The sequence below is a fragment of the Aspergillus flavus genome, chromosome 3, assembly GCF_009017415.1.
Source record: "Aspergillus flavus chromosome 3, complete sequence".
Taxonomy (NCBI): Eukaryota; Fungi; Ascomycota; class Eurotiomycetes; order Eurotiales; family Aspergillaceae; genus Aspergillus; species Aspergillus flavus.
In genome coordinates, this window is record NC_092407.1 from 2383587 (window position 1) to 2396353 (window position 12767).

Sequence of the window (12767 nt, forward strand, 5' to 3'; positions counted from 1 at the left end):
CCGATGCGCGTGGCGTACACAGTGGGGGGTAATGAAGATAGACAGAGGTCAACTGAGCTGCTCGACGCGTGACGGAATCCGACAGTCGCGATACCACGTGATTTTTCATATATAGCTACTATTGTCGGGAAACAGACCCATCGAAACAGACCCAACCTTGGCTATAGTTAGTTAGATAAATTTTCTAGTGGTATCAATGTTCTTCTTGCTATTCCTAATTCTCAATGAATCTTTACTCCTGTCTGTGGCCGATACCTCCAACAAGACCCACTCACTGGACTACGAGGCTTGCACTGGGTGTAAGGCCAAGGTCCTTTAGTGACTCCCCGTAGTATTCAGAATCAAATACCTTTCTTGGGAAGGTCTGCAAGAAGCTCTGAACGTCAATGCCATCTTCCTGTTTGAGAGCCGCAGCAACCTCGAACAGCGTGGTCGTGACAGGAAGCGTCTTCAGAATGTTTCCCTTAGGGGTTTGAAATCTCAGACGAGTTTCGGTGTAGGCAGATGCGGGCTTCGATGTGGAAGGGCCCGAGCTTGTGGCAGATGGAGCAGAAGCTGGTTCAGCTGAAGGCGCTACACCCGCTCGTTCTGCGCGCTCCCGCTCAGCCTTCCGTCGCCGCTCTTCTTTATCAGCTTCAATCTTCGCCTTGACACGTCGTTTCGCTTCGATGTCTGCCAGCTTTTCCTGTTTCTTCTTCTCTGCTTCCTTCATCATTTGCTTCCTCTGGAGCTCCTCTTTCGCGTCTTGGGATTCTTTCGTGCTCTTTCGCCGGATTTCCTAGTCGCAAAGTGATTAGTAGATACTCCCTCAAATGTAGTAAAGGGTATCGCATTTACTTCATTTCTCTTCTGGTCAATCTTATCCTGCACAGACTGCACCGATCGCTTCGCTGCCAGCTTCTGTCTGAGGTCTTCGAGTTTTGCCTTCTTTTCTTCCTCCGTGAGAGGCTTGAGTTCCTCCGTAGATTCCGAGAAATCAACATGTTGAGACTTGGAGGCATGGAATTCCGCTTGTGCATGGCTTCGAAATTTCTTTCCACATTCATTGCAGACCAGGCTCCTAGCTTCCTCGCCCGGTTGGAGCTGGGGGCCCTCTTCCTCATCATCATTCTTGGACTCAGCCTTTATCTCCTCTAAAGATTTGTCTTGATTCGCTTCGAGCCATTCCAAAGCACCCTGGACTGAGGAAGAAAAGCTTGTTGTTAGTGAACACCCAGAGCACAACCAGTGGTAGTATGTCGGAACACCTACGGCCACCGCTCTTGGTAACAGCCAACTCGGCCCGTTCCTTATCAAAGCCCATTTCAATGAGCTGGTCCAAGTCTGAGGGAGCCATGGTAGTGTTGCGACAGGAAATGTAGAGAGATGTAGAGAGGTTCGATGTGGGATTGAGTATGGATGGGATCGTTTGGAGAGGAAGTGGGGTAGAACAAGGTACTACAAGGTAGTCGTTCTGTAGCGTGCTGATGTATGGGTGGAAAAGAACAACTTGATATGCTCAGAATCTCAAGAGAAAGAGGGGATAATGAGGTTTTTGTGAGAGCTACCAAATTGATGTTTGGGGTTAAAGCTAAAGAAAGGTGTTCAAGTGACGTACTTATCGGAACCGGTTGACTGTTATTAATCACCGCCGATACGGTACTGTTTGTACATACATACCACAATACCATTGTTGACCTATCTGGAGTACCACCTATATATATGGATATCTTCTTACAAGCCAAGTCGATGGATATTAGTTTACATTTATGGTGCTGGCTATAACTACCGTCTCTCGTACTAAAGGAGCTCATCACCATACGAGGATCTCGTCATGGCAGAATACAGCTGTAGTGTAATGGCTGAGACCATTTAAAGAACTAAGGATACTTATGAAGCAGAACCTAATCTACAAAGCTGGCAAGTTAGGCATTGCTACGGCTAACAAGGGTATGTCCCCAGCCCTTCTCGTATCGAAGATTAACTCAAAACTGATCAAGCTATAGTACGTAGTGTCCCAGATATCGTAGTCCACATATAGTGGGGAATGTGACAGGGTCCAAAGAGTTTAATTTCTGCATCTGTAGAATATCAAACTCAAAGTCAAGAAGCAGTACTATGCATTCTAGTAGCGGTGAGTCCCAATATCATATTGAGGTTGGTATCTGGCTTCATGAAAAACACCTTGACATCCCATTCTTCGGAGATACAATGCTGATGAGCGGTCAGTCAGCAGACGTAGGCAACTAGAACACTAATGCCAAAGGGAGCTCGCTATGGCTTCCCTAGAGAGTATGGTGACCCGTACGCATTGACCATAGCATTAGGCGCAGAGAGAGGAGAGTAATACGGAGTATGGAGCAGATCATCATTTATGCAAAACATCCGTCACATGTATCGAATACCAACTAGGAAGATTTGGGTCATATTTTTAGGGTCCGAGGATGTCAATGAGTGGATCCCGAGGGATAGGGCCAGACTTTCGAGAAAGACAAAAGAAAAGGGGGAATCGGATGATTTCCCCTCTTGCCATTGCTTCAGTTGTGTGTAAAGCACGTTGTTCAGAACAACCACGGGTATAGAGGAATAACACAGTCCATAATGCAAGGCGCTCATAGATAGTAAGCAGAGGATTCGGTACAAGACAAGGATCTAGAAAAGAGGATAAATAGTCCGTGATGACATCACCTGACTTCCACCCGCGGTCTGGCTGAGTCAGCGCGGCCGGGGGCCAATTGGCGTCGTTGCGACAACTCGAGTATTGCGCCTGAATAATAAATCAGCAGCATCACCATCGAACTACTTCCTACCTGACCAGACTAACTACATTGGTCATCTCTCAGCCTCCTACCTAAAGTCATCTGTTGTCCAGCTTCTTTGGCCTCATCGGCTGCCCTACCACGCATACATTTATTCTCTCTTGCCCGGAACCATTTATCAGTCCCAACCCTCCTTGTGTCTGCCTGCGCACTTGTGTCTTGTGCCTCCAAAATGTCTATCATGCTCGAGCCGCCCGAGTTGGCCTTCAAGCGTGAGTATACCTCTCGGGATTGGGCTCATCCGTCATTGACTCGGGACTAAATGGTTTGGTCGCAGGCCCCTTCAATCGTGAAGTCTGCCAGATCCTACATCTCAATAATGAAAATCAGGAGCCTGTTGTTTTCAAGGTATGCGGAAGGACACTCCCTTGAGATCTCGATCGCACACTAAGAGTTGCTCGGTACTAGGTTAAAACGACCGCCCCGAAACAGTACGCAGTCGCTCTTTTCCCCACGTCATCTCTGCCTGCAGTGATTCTGGTGTTTACTAACATGGATCAGCTACTGTGTCCGCCCCAACTCGGGACGGATAGAACCCGGAAAGAGCGTTGATGTCCAAGGTGGGTTCGCAATCTAAACCTGTGATTTCGGAAACCTCATAATGTCTAACTATTATAAAGTGTTGCTACAGGCCATGAAAGACGAGCCTGCCCCGGATGCCAAATGCAAGGACAAGTTCCTCGTCCAAACTGTCGCGGTAACTCGTGATATGGAGTTTGCAAACGTCACTTCTATCGTACGTCTCTCGATTGATATTTACAGATCAACCTCCTAACGGTCTCATAGTTTGAAAAGGCTTCCAAGGCTTCAATCCAGGAGCGCAAGATCCGCGTGAACTGGTTATCTGCCGAGGACTCCCCAGCCGCCGAGCAGGGAGATACAAACGGTGTTGTACGTTTCACACTATCGCCCAGCCTTTCGCACAGGTCACCACAGGACTAATCGCTTATTTAGAATGTGCCGGATGATGAACCCCCTGCCTATACTTCTCCCGCTGCAAACTTTCAGACCCCTGCTGTAGGAGCTGCCAGCAAAGTCGCCAACGACACGTCACCAATCCCACCGCCAGATTTCAGCGATAAGCGGGACATCGCTACCCCACAGACGAATGAATCCAAGATCTCCTCTGCTAAGGCAGCCATTGCAAGCGCTATTCCAACCTCGGGTGAAGACCTAAGTGCACAGCTTGCCGAGGCTAAGGCGCAGATTCAGAATCTGAAAGACAGGCTGGCAGACCAGGGCTTGAGGCAAAGGAAGATCGGCGGCGAGACCGAAAAATCAGCTGCGCCGGCGTTGCAACAACAGCACGCTCAATCCGTCGAGGCCGGAGTACCGGTGCAAATGGTGGCTGGTTTGTGCCTGCTAAGTTTCTTGATTGCGTACTTTTTCTTCTAGTCGCCGATCTTTCCCTCTTTATCTTCTCTTTTCTTACTAGTTTCACTTTTACCCCCCATGTTTCAACTATTTTGTTACAGATGAACTGTACTTCGTATTCCCTTTGAGTTGCTTCCGTGGCATCGTTCCTAGCCTCAACACTCCGTTATATCGTTATTTTCCCAGTTGCACTCTACACCGCTGTTATCTTATTCATACCTCTTGTCTGCCTTTGCCTTTTAACTTTTTTTTCTTTTTCTTTTACTATACTTTTCCATTACCCTTTCTCTTTCTCTTTTCTCTTCTTCTCTTTCCCCTTTCTTTTCTATTGTTCCTCTATTACTTTCTTCGATTTCTTATGTTCGATCATGACGGCCAAAATGGAAGCACAGAACAGCAATAGAAACAAATATTAAAAAAAACAATTTCCGATTATACGAGTCCTCCGATGTTGTATCATACGTAGTAAATTTTACTTGCCTCATTGAAGCTCAAGCCTTGTTAAGTATTGCTAGTATTGCTTTAGTCAATACAGACATGATATACTCGCCGCGATTAATGTGGCAAGCCAGTATGACTTTGTGTATGTCCACTGTCTGGTGTCGGGTAGTATTAATCATGTGTAATAATTCAGGAATGAGTGTTACTAGGCCTCTGGTGGTTGTTGATCTTAACAATCTAAGTTCGTATAAAGCGGCCGTAGAAATACATACTCTGGAGTGAAAGGGATCATCTCTATTATAGAATCATCAACAGTATCCATAACCTAATAAGTAAAAACAGCAATAGTACATATACAGATCAGTTTTGAAGTTCACTCTCCTTCCACCCATCTTCATTTTCCTCCGGCCCAGCCGACTCAGCCGAGATAGTCTCTCCGCTACGTCCGGACTTCCCGCCACCACCGACAAGCCGGCCCCCCTGGGCTCTCTTAACCCGACACCACATCCCGACATTCTTGTCCAGAATAAACGTCCAGATAACCCACACCCAGGAACGATGAGAAGGCAGCGGCTCGTAAAACTCGCTCGCGATGCGATGGAGCGCAGGTAATCTTGTCCAAGGGATCGCGGGGAAATCGTGATGTTCATTATGCAGACCTACGTTGTAAGTCAGGATGTTGAGGGGCCCATAGTAGGAGTATGTCTCCGGGGGAGGGAGGTTATCCAAGGGATGGGGCTGTTTCTTTTCGGTGGATTTCGTCTTCTGCTCTGTGATGGACTCTGTTCCGTGATCGACTTTGGAGAAGAAATAATGTTCTGCGATGAAGTGGCCAGCGCATGGATGGAGCGAGCCGGCGAGGAATGAGCTGAGAATGAGGTAGAAGAAGGGCTGTAGTGAGCCGCCGCAGAATTTGACGAGTGCGTAGTCGAAGGAGAGTTGGACGGCGAGGTTCAGAGTGTGGATGTAGGTGAAGGGCGGGCTGTAGATGAACATAGGCCGGAGGGCGTAGAAGAGGATCTGAAAAGTGCAGAAGAAGGCCTTGCCGAGGAGGGAGTCAAGGAGGAAGGCCTCAACAGCAGTCGGAAGATCGGTATCGAGGCCTGCAACACCAAGGGATTTATGATGCGTTAGGTGGTAGGGCTAGTTATTAATTGTCAGTGACGAGTGTCTTCCCGGTTGTTATATCCTGCAGGACATACCCGGAACGCAGCACTGTAAGGCACCCCAATAGGGAGATTGGCAAAAATCGCCAACAGACGATTACCCATTGGGGACCGGAAGGCCAGGTTATGAGAAATCTCATGGATAGCGAGGAAGAGGTTCTGATTGGCAGTTGCTCCGATCAAGTATGCGGTTGCAAGAAACCGCCAGGACAGCATCGAGGTGTCCCGGAGTAGATATGCACAGCATATCTGGAGGGAGACAACACCAAACACCACATATTTAGTGAGAGGCTCATAACCACAGAGCTTGGTAACCTGATAATAGCGAACCCATGAGATTAGCGGTGCATGAGATGAAGCGGTGAAAGGCGTTGAACACACCTCTGGATGGGCTTTGATAATCGCTTGCCGTCTTGAACGGTGAGGCTCTTCCGTATATGTCCAAAAGAATTGGTCCTCGACTATAGACGACTCTGACGGTGGAATTCGAACCGACCGCTGGTCATTCTGTGCATCGAGATCCTTGTTCTTCGCGGCGGACACGCGGAGATGCGGACTATCGGTGGTCACGACGGCGGAGGGCATGATTGGGGGGCGGGATAGGAGAAGGAAAGATGGTATATTTACGCCATGGGTCGAGAACGGGTAGAGAAGGAGAGAAAGAAGGGGAGGCAATGGCAAGCGACGATCCGAGTCTTCTGATTAATTGCAACGACAACGTGAGTCGGAGTGGATTGTTTCCACGTGGGGCCTCCCGGCGCCATGGATGGTTATGACTGGTCCGATCTACCGCCTTGCCTATTCAGGAATTATGGTTTGACATCCTAGATCCATGGGTTGATTCCAGTGTGTAACGAGTATTGTTCATGACCATTTCTATTGCTATCATTGGGGTTTTCTTGATCTCATAATGCTATAAGCAAAGTAACAATATACAACGTCCAGGCAAACGCCCTAGCTCAGTAATCGTCTCCACGACTAATCACTTCCTTAACGTTAGGCCGAAGGACAATAGTCTGCATGGTCGGTTAGTCTGAATTCAAAATTTCAGGTACAGTGATGTGGTTCGGTCTTACGTGTTCATATTGGGCAGTGTAAGAGCCCTTGATATCGCAAAGTGGTGGGTAGTCCTGGACTATTCCGGACGAAACCAGGTTGTTCAACTACGAATATGTTAGCATATAATTCCGAAGACCTAGAGAGCTTATCGTCTTACTCCAAGAAGATATTTATCCTGTCCAAGTCGGTCAAGATAACGACGGCAGAAGGGCAAAGTGCCGAAGTTCTTGTTGATCACATTCAACAGATTCTTGGCCGAAGAGAGACGCAGAGGCACCGGAGAGGCATTAGGAACCAAAGCGTAATGGGAGGTTTCCATCTGTCAGCAAGTTAGCTCTGTCTAGACTCACAATATTGGCCAGTAGCACACTTACGTCTTCTCGCACGTAGCCCTTTCCGGTACTACCGAAGGTCTCAATGGCGAAAACTTCACCTTCCTCCATCTTGGTCTGGTCACCACCCTTCACAATCGGAACACTCTTGCCTCCGTGGATGACGTGCTGGTCAATGTTGTGACCGTTGAGGTTCCTAATACACTTCACGGGATGCATGGTCCCGTTGAGTTCAACTTCATAACTTTCCATGGCCTCTTGGATGGCGGCACCAATATCGCTCATGCGGACGTCAATACCCGCTTCCTACATACGGTCATCAGTAAAAGTTCCATAAACTTAGGAAGTTGGAGGCATAGAAGCATACGCGAATTCCAGTATTGGTAGCATCCTTAACGGCCTCAAGTAGGGGGTCATAAACTGGGTCGAAAGCCACAGTAAAAGCACTGTCGACGATGCGGCCGTTGATGTGCGCGCCGAAGTCGACCTTCATCACGTCTCCCTGCTGCAGCACCATCTTGTTGCCCGCATTAGGTGTGTAGTGAGCGGCACAATGGTTGATGCTCAGACCACAGGGGAAACCCATACCACCCTTGAGGTTGTCACCTTCCTCAAGACCCTGGTGGCCAGTCAAAGCACGCACTGATTCCTCGATGCCCTCAGCAATCTCCGTCAAGGTCTGGCCCGGCTTGATAGTCTTCTGCGCATACTGACGGACCTGACGGTGCACCTCAGCACCCTGACGATACTCCTGCAAAAAATCATTGTTCATGCGGTCGAGATAACGCTTTTCTTCGTTGGTCGTGCGGTACAGATTATCATCTTTGTACTCGACGATCTCGCCCTCAGGGTACTGCTTGCCGGCGAAGAGCTGAGAAAGAGGGACCCGCGGGGGCTCGCTCTGAACCTTAGCACCGCCCTTCTTCTTCTTCTTAGACTTGCGCTTCTTCTTTTTCTTGGCGGCTATACATCACCGGTTGTGGTCAGCGGGGTTCTGTATTTCTTGGTCGGGGATATCTTGCTTGGTTTGGCGCACCTCCGTTGGCCCCGCCTTCGGGAGCAGCGTTTCCTTCATCAGCGTCATCATCCGAGTCGTCCTCTGCCTCTCCGGCTTCTGCCTGACCCGCGGTAGGGGCGTCCGCTTTAGCGGCACCGCCCTGGCCGTTTACTGGGACAGGACATATCTTATCAGTTCAAGTGTGATCGACAATGCAAGAATGGGGTAAGCACCTACGGTCAAGCTTCTGCAGATCCTCGCTAGCCTGAGCAGCCATTGTGAAGAGGATTTGGCACAAGAAAATCCGTTGGCGGAGTGCAAAAACCTGGGTTGGATGGGCAGAGAAATCTGACGGCGGAAAAAAAAGAGGGGAGCGGCTGCATTCGGTATTTACCAATGCCAAGACATACTGCCTTCTTCCCTATTATCTAACCAGGCATACTTAGATACACCTTCGCCACCGTAGAACTGTGGAGGAATTACTCCTTCCGTAAGTAGGTACTACCTAGTTTTCCAATATTGATGTAATAGAGCACTCTGCGTTGATCAAAATGGCTTACTCTGTCGTGTAACTGGTATTGGTTTGGTTCCAGACTCAATACCAAATGGTCGCGTGCACAGCTGGTTTTTATACTAACTCTATGATACATTTACTTATACATGTGTATGTTGGATGTATGTATGTCTTTTATTTGATCCAGTTATTTGAAGCTATCAGTGACAGTAGTGCTGAGGAAACCCTGCGTTTTCCTTATCAACGTCCAAAATACATGGACGAGACATGGTATTATACCATCAACAATGCATCAAGATAGTAGGTAGACAAGTTCAACAGTAAATTTAGTTAAAGGAAGGAAATGATAAACATATCAATAGCAATTACACGCCGGATTAGCCTGTGCACAATTCTATGTAAATGGATATACACACCTTAGCCCCTTCTTATAGATTGACTAAAGTTAGATTATCAGATAACACCGATTTAAATCAACCGATGACGCAGCACCCCCGATGAGCGGCGGAATTTCCTCTCTTCCTCCCATACTTCCGCTCCCAATCTATATCCAATCCAACCAACTACCTATTATTCCACCTCCCCGTTACCCGTGCCCTCCCCTCCAAGTGAAAACCACCCCTATCTTTCACTTTCAGGATCGAATGACAACACAGGCACGTCCAAAGACATGTTATTTCCTCGCGTGAGGACCCCCGGCATTCGACTCCGGACCACGCATCTGCACACGCAACATTGGAACCATACCTATCCCACATTGTACACCAATACAGCTTCATTCTCGACGTCGCCAATTAGACGCGCAACGAGCCGTGAACCGAGCCACTATGAAATCCTCGAAGTACCGATAACGGCGTCACCAGCCGAGATCAAAAAGTGCGAATACCCCTCCACACTAACAGTTTTCCTGGCCTCAGACATATATACATATACATAGGCAACGTCAAATTCATTTACACGCCGTCCTCAATCACTATTCCGCGAATACCAAAGAAAAAGACTAACAAGAAATTCCTGAACCAGAAAATTCTACGCCCTCTCCCTCCGCCACCACCCAGACCGCAATCGCAACGACCCAAAAGCCTCCTCACGCTTCGCCCGAATCTCCTCCGCCTACGAAACCCTCAGCAACCACACCAAACGTGCCGCCTACGACCGCGAACACGGAATCATAGCCCACCACTCAACACACAGCACCGCAAACCCCGGCCAACACCCTATGGGCAGCTACAGTAGCTACAGCGCAAACCTGCACACAAAGGGGGCATCATACGCTGGATCGCGGCCAGCTAGTGGACTGAGTAAACGCCGGGGGCAGTTCCGCGGACCGCCGCCCAGTTTCTATGCGCACGGGGGGTACGGGAATAGGAAGGCTCCTGGAGGAGCGTCGTCGTCTTCAGCTGCGGGCGGCTGGAGCGAGCATGATCCTACAGCGTTTATTTATCGAAACCCCGTGAATCACTTCAATGCGCCGGGGCATTATAAGACGCAGTCAGCTGAGGATGCGAGACGGAAGGAGAGGCGGTCGAAGGAGATGGGTGCGGAGCTGAATAATCAGTATATTGGGAGTCGCGGGGATTTTGCTGTGCGCTTTATTATCGTTTGCGGCATCCTGGTGGGCGCTGGGTCTATGACGGGTCTCATCGGTTGGCCTGGGGAACGGAGTCCGAAGGCTAAGGGTAATAAACCTGCTCGGCGGAAAGAAGAATGAATCGCAGGTATCCTATGGTTTAGTATAGAAACTGTTGTCTTCCTAATTCCTTATGTACAGTAATCTTAGGAGCTAGGGAGGTGACTTTTCAATAGACTATATACCCTCAGATTGAGTCGTGCACGGCGTGGCTTCCCCGCAGCTGTGTTTCCCTTCCCCTTTCATGGATCTCGAGTCTTAGTATGCCCGTTGAGGTGGATGGGGCATAATGCAGCCCGTGCTTACCGACTTTGGTTCGACTAACGGTCACCAGATCCGTCATAGCAGAACGGGCTTGTCAAATAACTTGACATTTGCTCTACGATTGAGGAAGGCTCGGTGGTAACTGATATACATTGATCATGGATAGATACGGTACACGATTAGTATGGTTGGCATTTTATAACACTCGCCCATTCCCAGCATATCCGTGAAGCCTCATATATATGCACCCATTCCGAATGCAGCTATATGGCATCTAGAAAGCAACCAGAGATAGAAAAAGTCTAATATTATTCACAATTGCTATCCTCAAGCTAGCGGAACACGGTATTTAAGGCGTGGAGAGATAGTACAGAGAGACTCGTTTAAGCCTCGAAGGTGAAGCTGGCACCGACCTTGTGGGCAGCCTGGTTCAGGTTCTGGGTATCGAAGGAAGCACCAAGGCCAAGGGTGACACCAGGGCGGAGCAGAACGTTGTAAGCCAGAGCGGCGACACCACGGTCGTTGATCTTGGCCTATTTTGTCATCAATTAGCGCTGTTTCACCTCATGTAGACGTAAGAAGATTCGCATACCTTGGCGAAGGAAGAGGGGTCGAGTCTGTACTTGCTGGCAACCTCAAGGCCGACAGAGTTGCCGGTCTTGGAGTCCCAGGTAGCCTTAGCACCAGCCTCAACCTGAGCGTTGACGCGGTGGTAGTAGCTGGCAGCGAAGACGGACAGGTTGTTGCTAGCGGTGATGGCAGCGGAGTACTGGGGAACGCTGTAGCCAATGGCAGCGGAGTACTTGGTGATGGCAGCCTTCTGGACGTCGTAGCCACCCTCAGCACCAACGAGGAAGCCCTCGTGGCCAAGGACAGCGTCGAAGTTGGCGGAGGGGCCGTTCAGGAGGTCGAAGAAGGCACGGGCGTGCAGGTTGGGCTGCTTGAAGTGAAGGTTGACCTTAGCACCCTTGGACTGCTTGGAAGGCTGGTACTGGGTGAGGATCTCGGCCTTGAGACCGTTGGCAATGTTGTTGTCGAGCTCGAGCTTGGTGTCGAGGGCGTTGGCAGTGGTCCATGCCTGGGTGAGGGTGAGGCCTGGGCGGGGACACAATATTAGCAAGACTGCATGATGGCTAATTCTGGATGAAAGAAAGATTTTGATATTGTGAGACAGGACTTGGCCGCATGAAAATGCAAACATGGACCGAGTGTCTCGCAGCACTGGGAAATTGGAATCGGGTGGTTTGCGTATGGGACGTTTGCGTCTTTTGGGGCCTTTACCAGTAGGCTTGTCGACGTACTTGGCCTCGAGCTATATGATTAATCGGTTAGCGCCGTGTCCTGTGAATCGAGACGACTCATAGTATGCAAGCTCTGGAACTTACAGAGCCAGCGATGGGACCCTCGTGGGCGTTCTTGCCCTTCACGTTGAAGGTGACGCCATTGGGAGCCTTGGACTTAACCTCAAGGCTGGCTAAATAAACAAGTTAGCTTGGTTGCGCGCGAAAAGTCTTCTGACCATCAATTGTAGGTCTAATGGCAAGCACACATACCAGCGCTGGTGTGGTAGAAATCCTTGTTAAGGAGCTATTGCGCAGAATGTTAGCACGAAAATCCTTCCCGGTAAGCTGTTTGTTGTCGATTTTTGCAAAACAAAGGAAGCCACAAGAGCATACATCGTTGGCCGCCTTGGCGATGTCAGAGAAAGAAGCAGGAGCAGACATTATGAATGTGAGAGGAGTGGTTAACGATAACGTGGGTATCGTAAAGGTAATATAAAGGTTGAAGGGGGACGGAAACGGTGAGGGGAGAAGAAGGGAGGAAAGCGATGGGGAAAAGCGAGGTTGAAGGTTGAGTCCCAAACAACAAGGAAACCACGGGAAAAGCCGCTCTCCCTGATTGGCTGTTGCTCGGTTGCCGGTAAAAGCCGCTAAGTCCCGTGATGTTGATGCCTAGGGCGGCTATGCCGTCATCTGCAACCAGACACTCCATTGGAAGTTTTATCCAATGATACTCCGCAGTGGTACACACCTTCCCAATAAGCTCAAACTGTAATGATTACTTCTTCACCTTCCCAGTGAACCACGTCAACTGCATGGAAGCATACACCATGGTTCGTGGTGACGGGCATTGGCCCCGGTCCCTGAAACCACTCTAAGAAGAAAATACAAATATTTTATCTATGATAGAGC

General features: G+C 49.2%; 6 protein-coding genes across 6 annotated transcripts; 2 read left to right on the top strand and 4 right to left on the bottom strand.

Moving 5' to 3' along the window:
• Positions 1-25: 25 nt before the first annotated feature.
• F9C07_2282024 (uncharacterized protein) lies at positions 26-1658 on the bottom strand. Its single transcript, XM_071510535.1, has 3 exons — positions 1252-1658; positions 838-1181; positions 26-778 (listed from the first exon to the last, which is right to left on the bottom strand). The coding sequence occupies exons 1-3, from the start codon at positions 1334-1336 to the stop codon at positions 272-274; spliced, it is 936 nt and encodes a 311-aa protein (XP_071365045.1). The 5' UTR covers positions 1337-1658; the 3' UTR covers positions 26-271.
• Positions 1659-2754: 1096 nt separating this feature from the next.
• F9C07_2282025 (VAMP-associated protein) lies at positions 2755-4629 on the top strand. Its single transcript, XM_041290911.2, has 7 exons — positions 2755-3010; positions 3076-3146; positions 3207-3229; positions 3300-3358; positions 3419-3534; positions 3585-3689; positions 3753-4629. The coding sequence occupies exons 1-7, from the start codon at positions 2971-2973 to the stop codon at positions 4191-4193; spliced, it is 855 nt and encodes a 284-aa protein (XP_041144639.1). The 5' UTR covers positions 2755-2970; the 3' UTR covers positions 4194-4629.
• Positions 4630-6626, bottom strand: F9C07_2282026 (putative sphingolipid desaturase). The gene is made up of 3 exons (XM_041290941.2): positions 6161-6626; positions 5816-6094; positions 4630-5756 (listed from the first exon to the last, which is right to left on the bottom strand). The coding sequence occupies exons 1-3, from the start codon at positions 6362-6364 to the stop codon at positions 4974-4976; spliced, it is 1266 nt and encodes a 421-aa protein (XP_041144640.1). The 5' UTR covers positions 6365-6626; the 3' UTR covers positions 4630-4973.
• Positions 6627-8588, bottom strand: F9C07_2282027 (methionine aminopeptidase 2). Its single transcript, XM_041290942.2, has 7 exons — positions 8405-8588; positions 8207-8338; positions 7538-8133; positions 7213-7476; positions 6996-7157; positions 6856-6942; positions 6627-6795 (listed from the first exon to the last, which is right to left on the bottom strand). The coding sequence occupies exons 1-7, from the start codon at positions 8442-8444 to the stop codon at positions 6739-6741; spliced, it is 1338 nt and encodes a 445-aa protein (XP_041144641.1). The 5' UTR covers positions 8445-8588; the 3' UTR covers positions 6627-6738.
• F9C07_2282028 (DnaJ domain protein) lies at positions 8589-10703 on the top strand. Its single transcript, XM_041290933.2, has 2 exons — positions 8589-9557; positions 9705-10703. The coding sequence occupies exons 1-2, from the start codon at positions 9352-9354 to the stop codon at positions 10390-10392; spliced, it is 894 nt and encodes a 297-aa protein (XP_041144642.1). The 5' UTR covers positions 8589-9351; the 3' UTR covers positions 10393-10703.
• On the bottom strand, positions 10704-12448 carry F9C07_2282029 (outer mitochondrial membrane protein porin). Its single transcript, XM_071510536.1, has 5 exons — positions 12252-12448; positions 12129-12162; positions 11961-12049; positions 11168-11887; positions 10704-11108 (listed from the first exon to the last, which is right to left on the bottom strand). Exons 1-5 carry the CDS (start codon positions 12297-12299, stop codon positions 10959-10961), a joined length of 1041 nt encoding a protein of 346 aa, XP_071365046.1. The 5' UTR covers positions 12300-12448; the 3' UTR covers positions 10704-10958.
• Between the last annotated feature and the right edge of the window lie 319 nt (positions 12449-12767).

What these genes read in the sequence shown, in the direction of transcription:
- F9C07_2282026 (XM_041290941.2), bottom strand. Translation starts at nt 6,364, where the DNA reads ATGCCCTCCGCCGTCGTGACCACCGATAGTCCGCATCTCCGCGTGTCC. An exon ending in TTATCAAAGCCCATCCAGAG is followed by an intron (nt 6,095 to 6,160) that starts GTGTGTTCAACG and finishes CGCTATTATCAG; the next exon opens with GTTACCAAGCTCTGTGGTTA. An exon ending in CTTACAGTGCTGCGTTCCGG is followed by an intron (nt 5,757 to 5,815) that starts GTATGTCCTGCA and finishes ATTAATAACTAG; the next exon opens with CCCTACCACCTAACGCATCA.
- F9C07_2282029 (XM_071510536.1), bottom strand. Translation starts at nt 12,299, where the DNA reads ATGTCTGCTCCTGCTTCTTTCTCTGACATCGCCAAGGCGGCCAACGAT. An exon ending in TCGCCAAGGCGGCCAACGAT is followed by an intron (nt 12,163 to 12,251) that starts GTATGCTCTTGT and finishes TCTGCGCAATAG; the next exon opens with CTCCTTAACAAGGATTTCTA. An exon ending in TTTCTACCACACCAGCGCTG is followed by an intron (nt 12,050 to 12,128) that starts GTATGTGTGCTT and finishes TTGTTTATTTAG; the next exon opens with CCAGCCTTGAGGTTAAGTCC.
- F9C07_2282028 (XM_041290933.2), top strand. Translation starts at nt 9,352, where the DNA reads ATGTTATTTCCTCGCGTGAGGACCCCCGGCATTCGACTCCGGACCACG. An exon ending in TCACCAGCCGAGATCAAAAA is followed by an intron (nt 9,558 to 9,704) that starts GTGCGAATACCC and finishes TTCCTGAACCAG; the next exon opens with AAAATTCTACGCCCTCTCCC.
- F9C07_2282024 (XM_071510535.1), bottom strand. Translation starts at nt 1,336, where the DNA reads ATGGCTCCCTCAGACTTGGACCAGCTCATTGAAATGGGCTTTGATAAG. An exon ending in TGTTACCAAGAGCGGTGGCC is followed by an intron (nt 1,182 to 1,251) that starts GTAGGTGTTCCG and finishes TTTCTTCCTCAG; the next exon opens with TCCAGGGTGCTTTGGAATGG. An exon ending in TTGACCAGAAGAGAAATGAA is followed by an intron (nt 779 to 837) that starts GTAAATGCGATA and finishes CTTTGCGACTAG; the next exon opens with GAAATCCGGCGAAAGAGCAC.
- F9C07_2282027 (XM_041290942.2), bottom strand. Translation starts at nt 8,444, where the DNA reads ATGGCTGCTCAGGCTAGCGAGGATCTGCAGAAGCTTGACC. An exon ending in GGATCTGCAGAAGCTTGACC is followed by an intron (nt 8,339 to 8,404) that starts GTAGGTGCTTAC and finishes GTCCTGTCCCAG; the next exon opens with TAAACGGCCAGGGCGGTGCC. An exon ending in AGGGCTACGTGCGAGAAGAC is followed by an intron (nt 7,158 to 7,212) that starts GTAAGTGTGCTA and finishes ACTTGCTGACAG; the next exon opens with ATGGAAACCTCCCATTACGC.
- F9C07_2282025 (XM_041290911.2), top strand. Translation starts at nt 2,971, where the DNA reads ATGTCTATCATGCTCGAGCCGCCCGAGTTGGCCTTCAAGC. An exon ending in AAAACGACCGCCCCGAAACA is followed by an intron (nt 3,230 to 3,299) that starts GTACGCAGTCGC and finishes AACATGGATCAG; the next exon opens with CTACTGTGTCCGCCCCAACT. An exon ending in AGGGAGATACAAACGGTGTT is followed by an intron (nt 3,690 to 3,752) that starts GTACGTTTCACA and finishes TCGCTTATTTAG; the next exon opens with AATGTGCCGGATGATGAACC.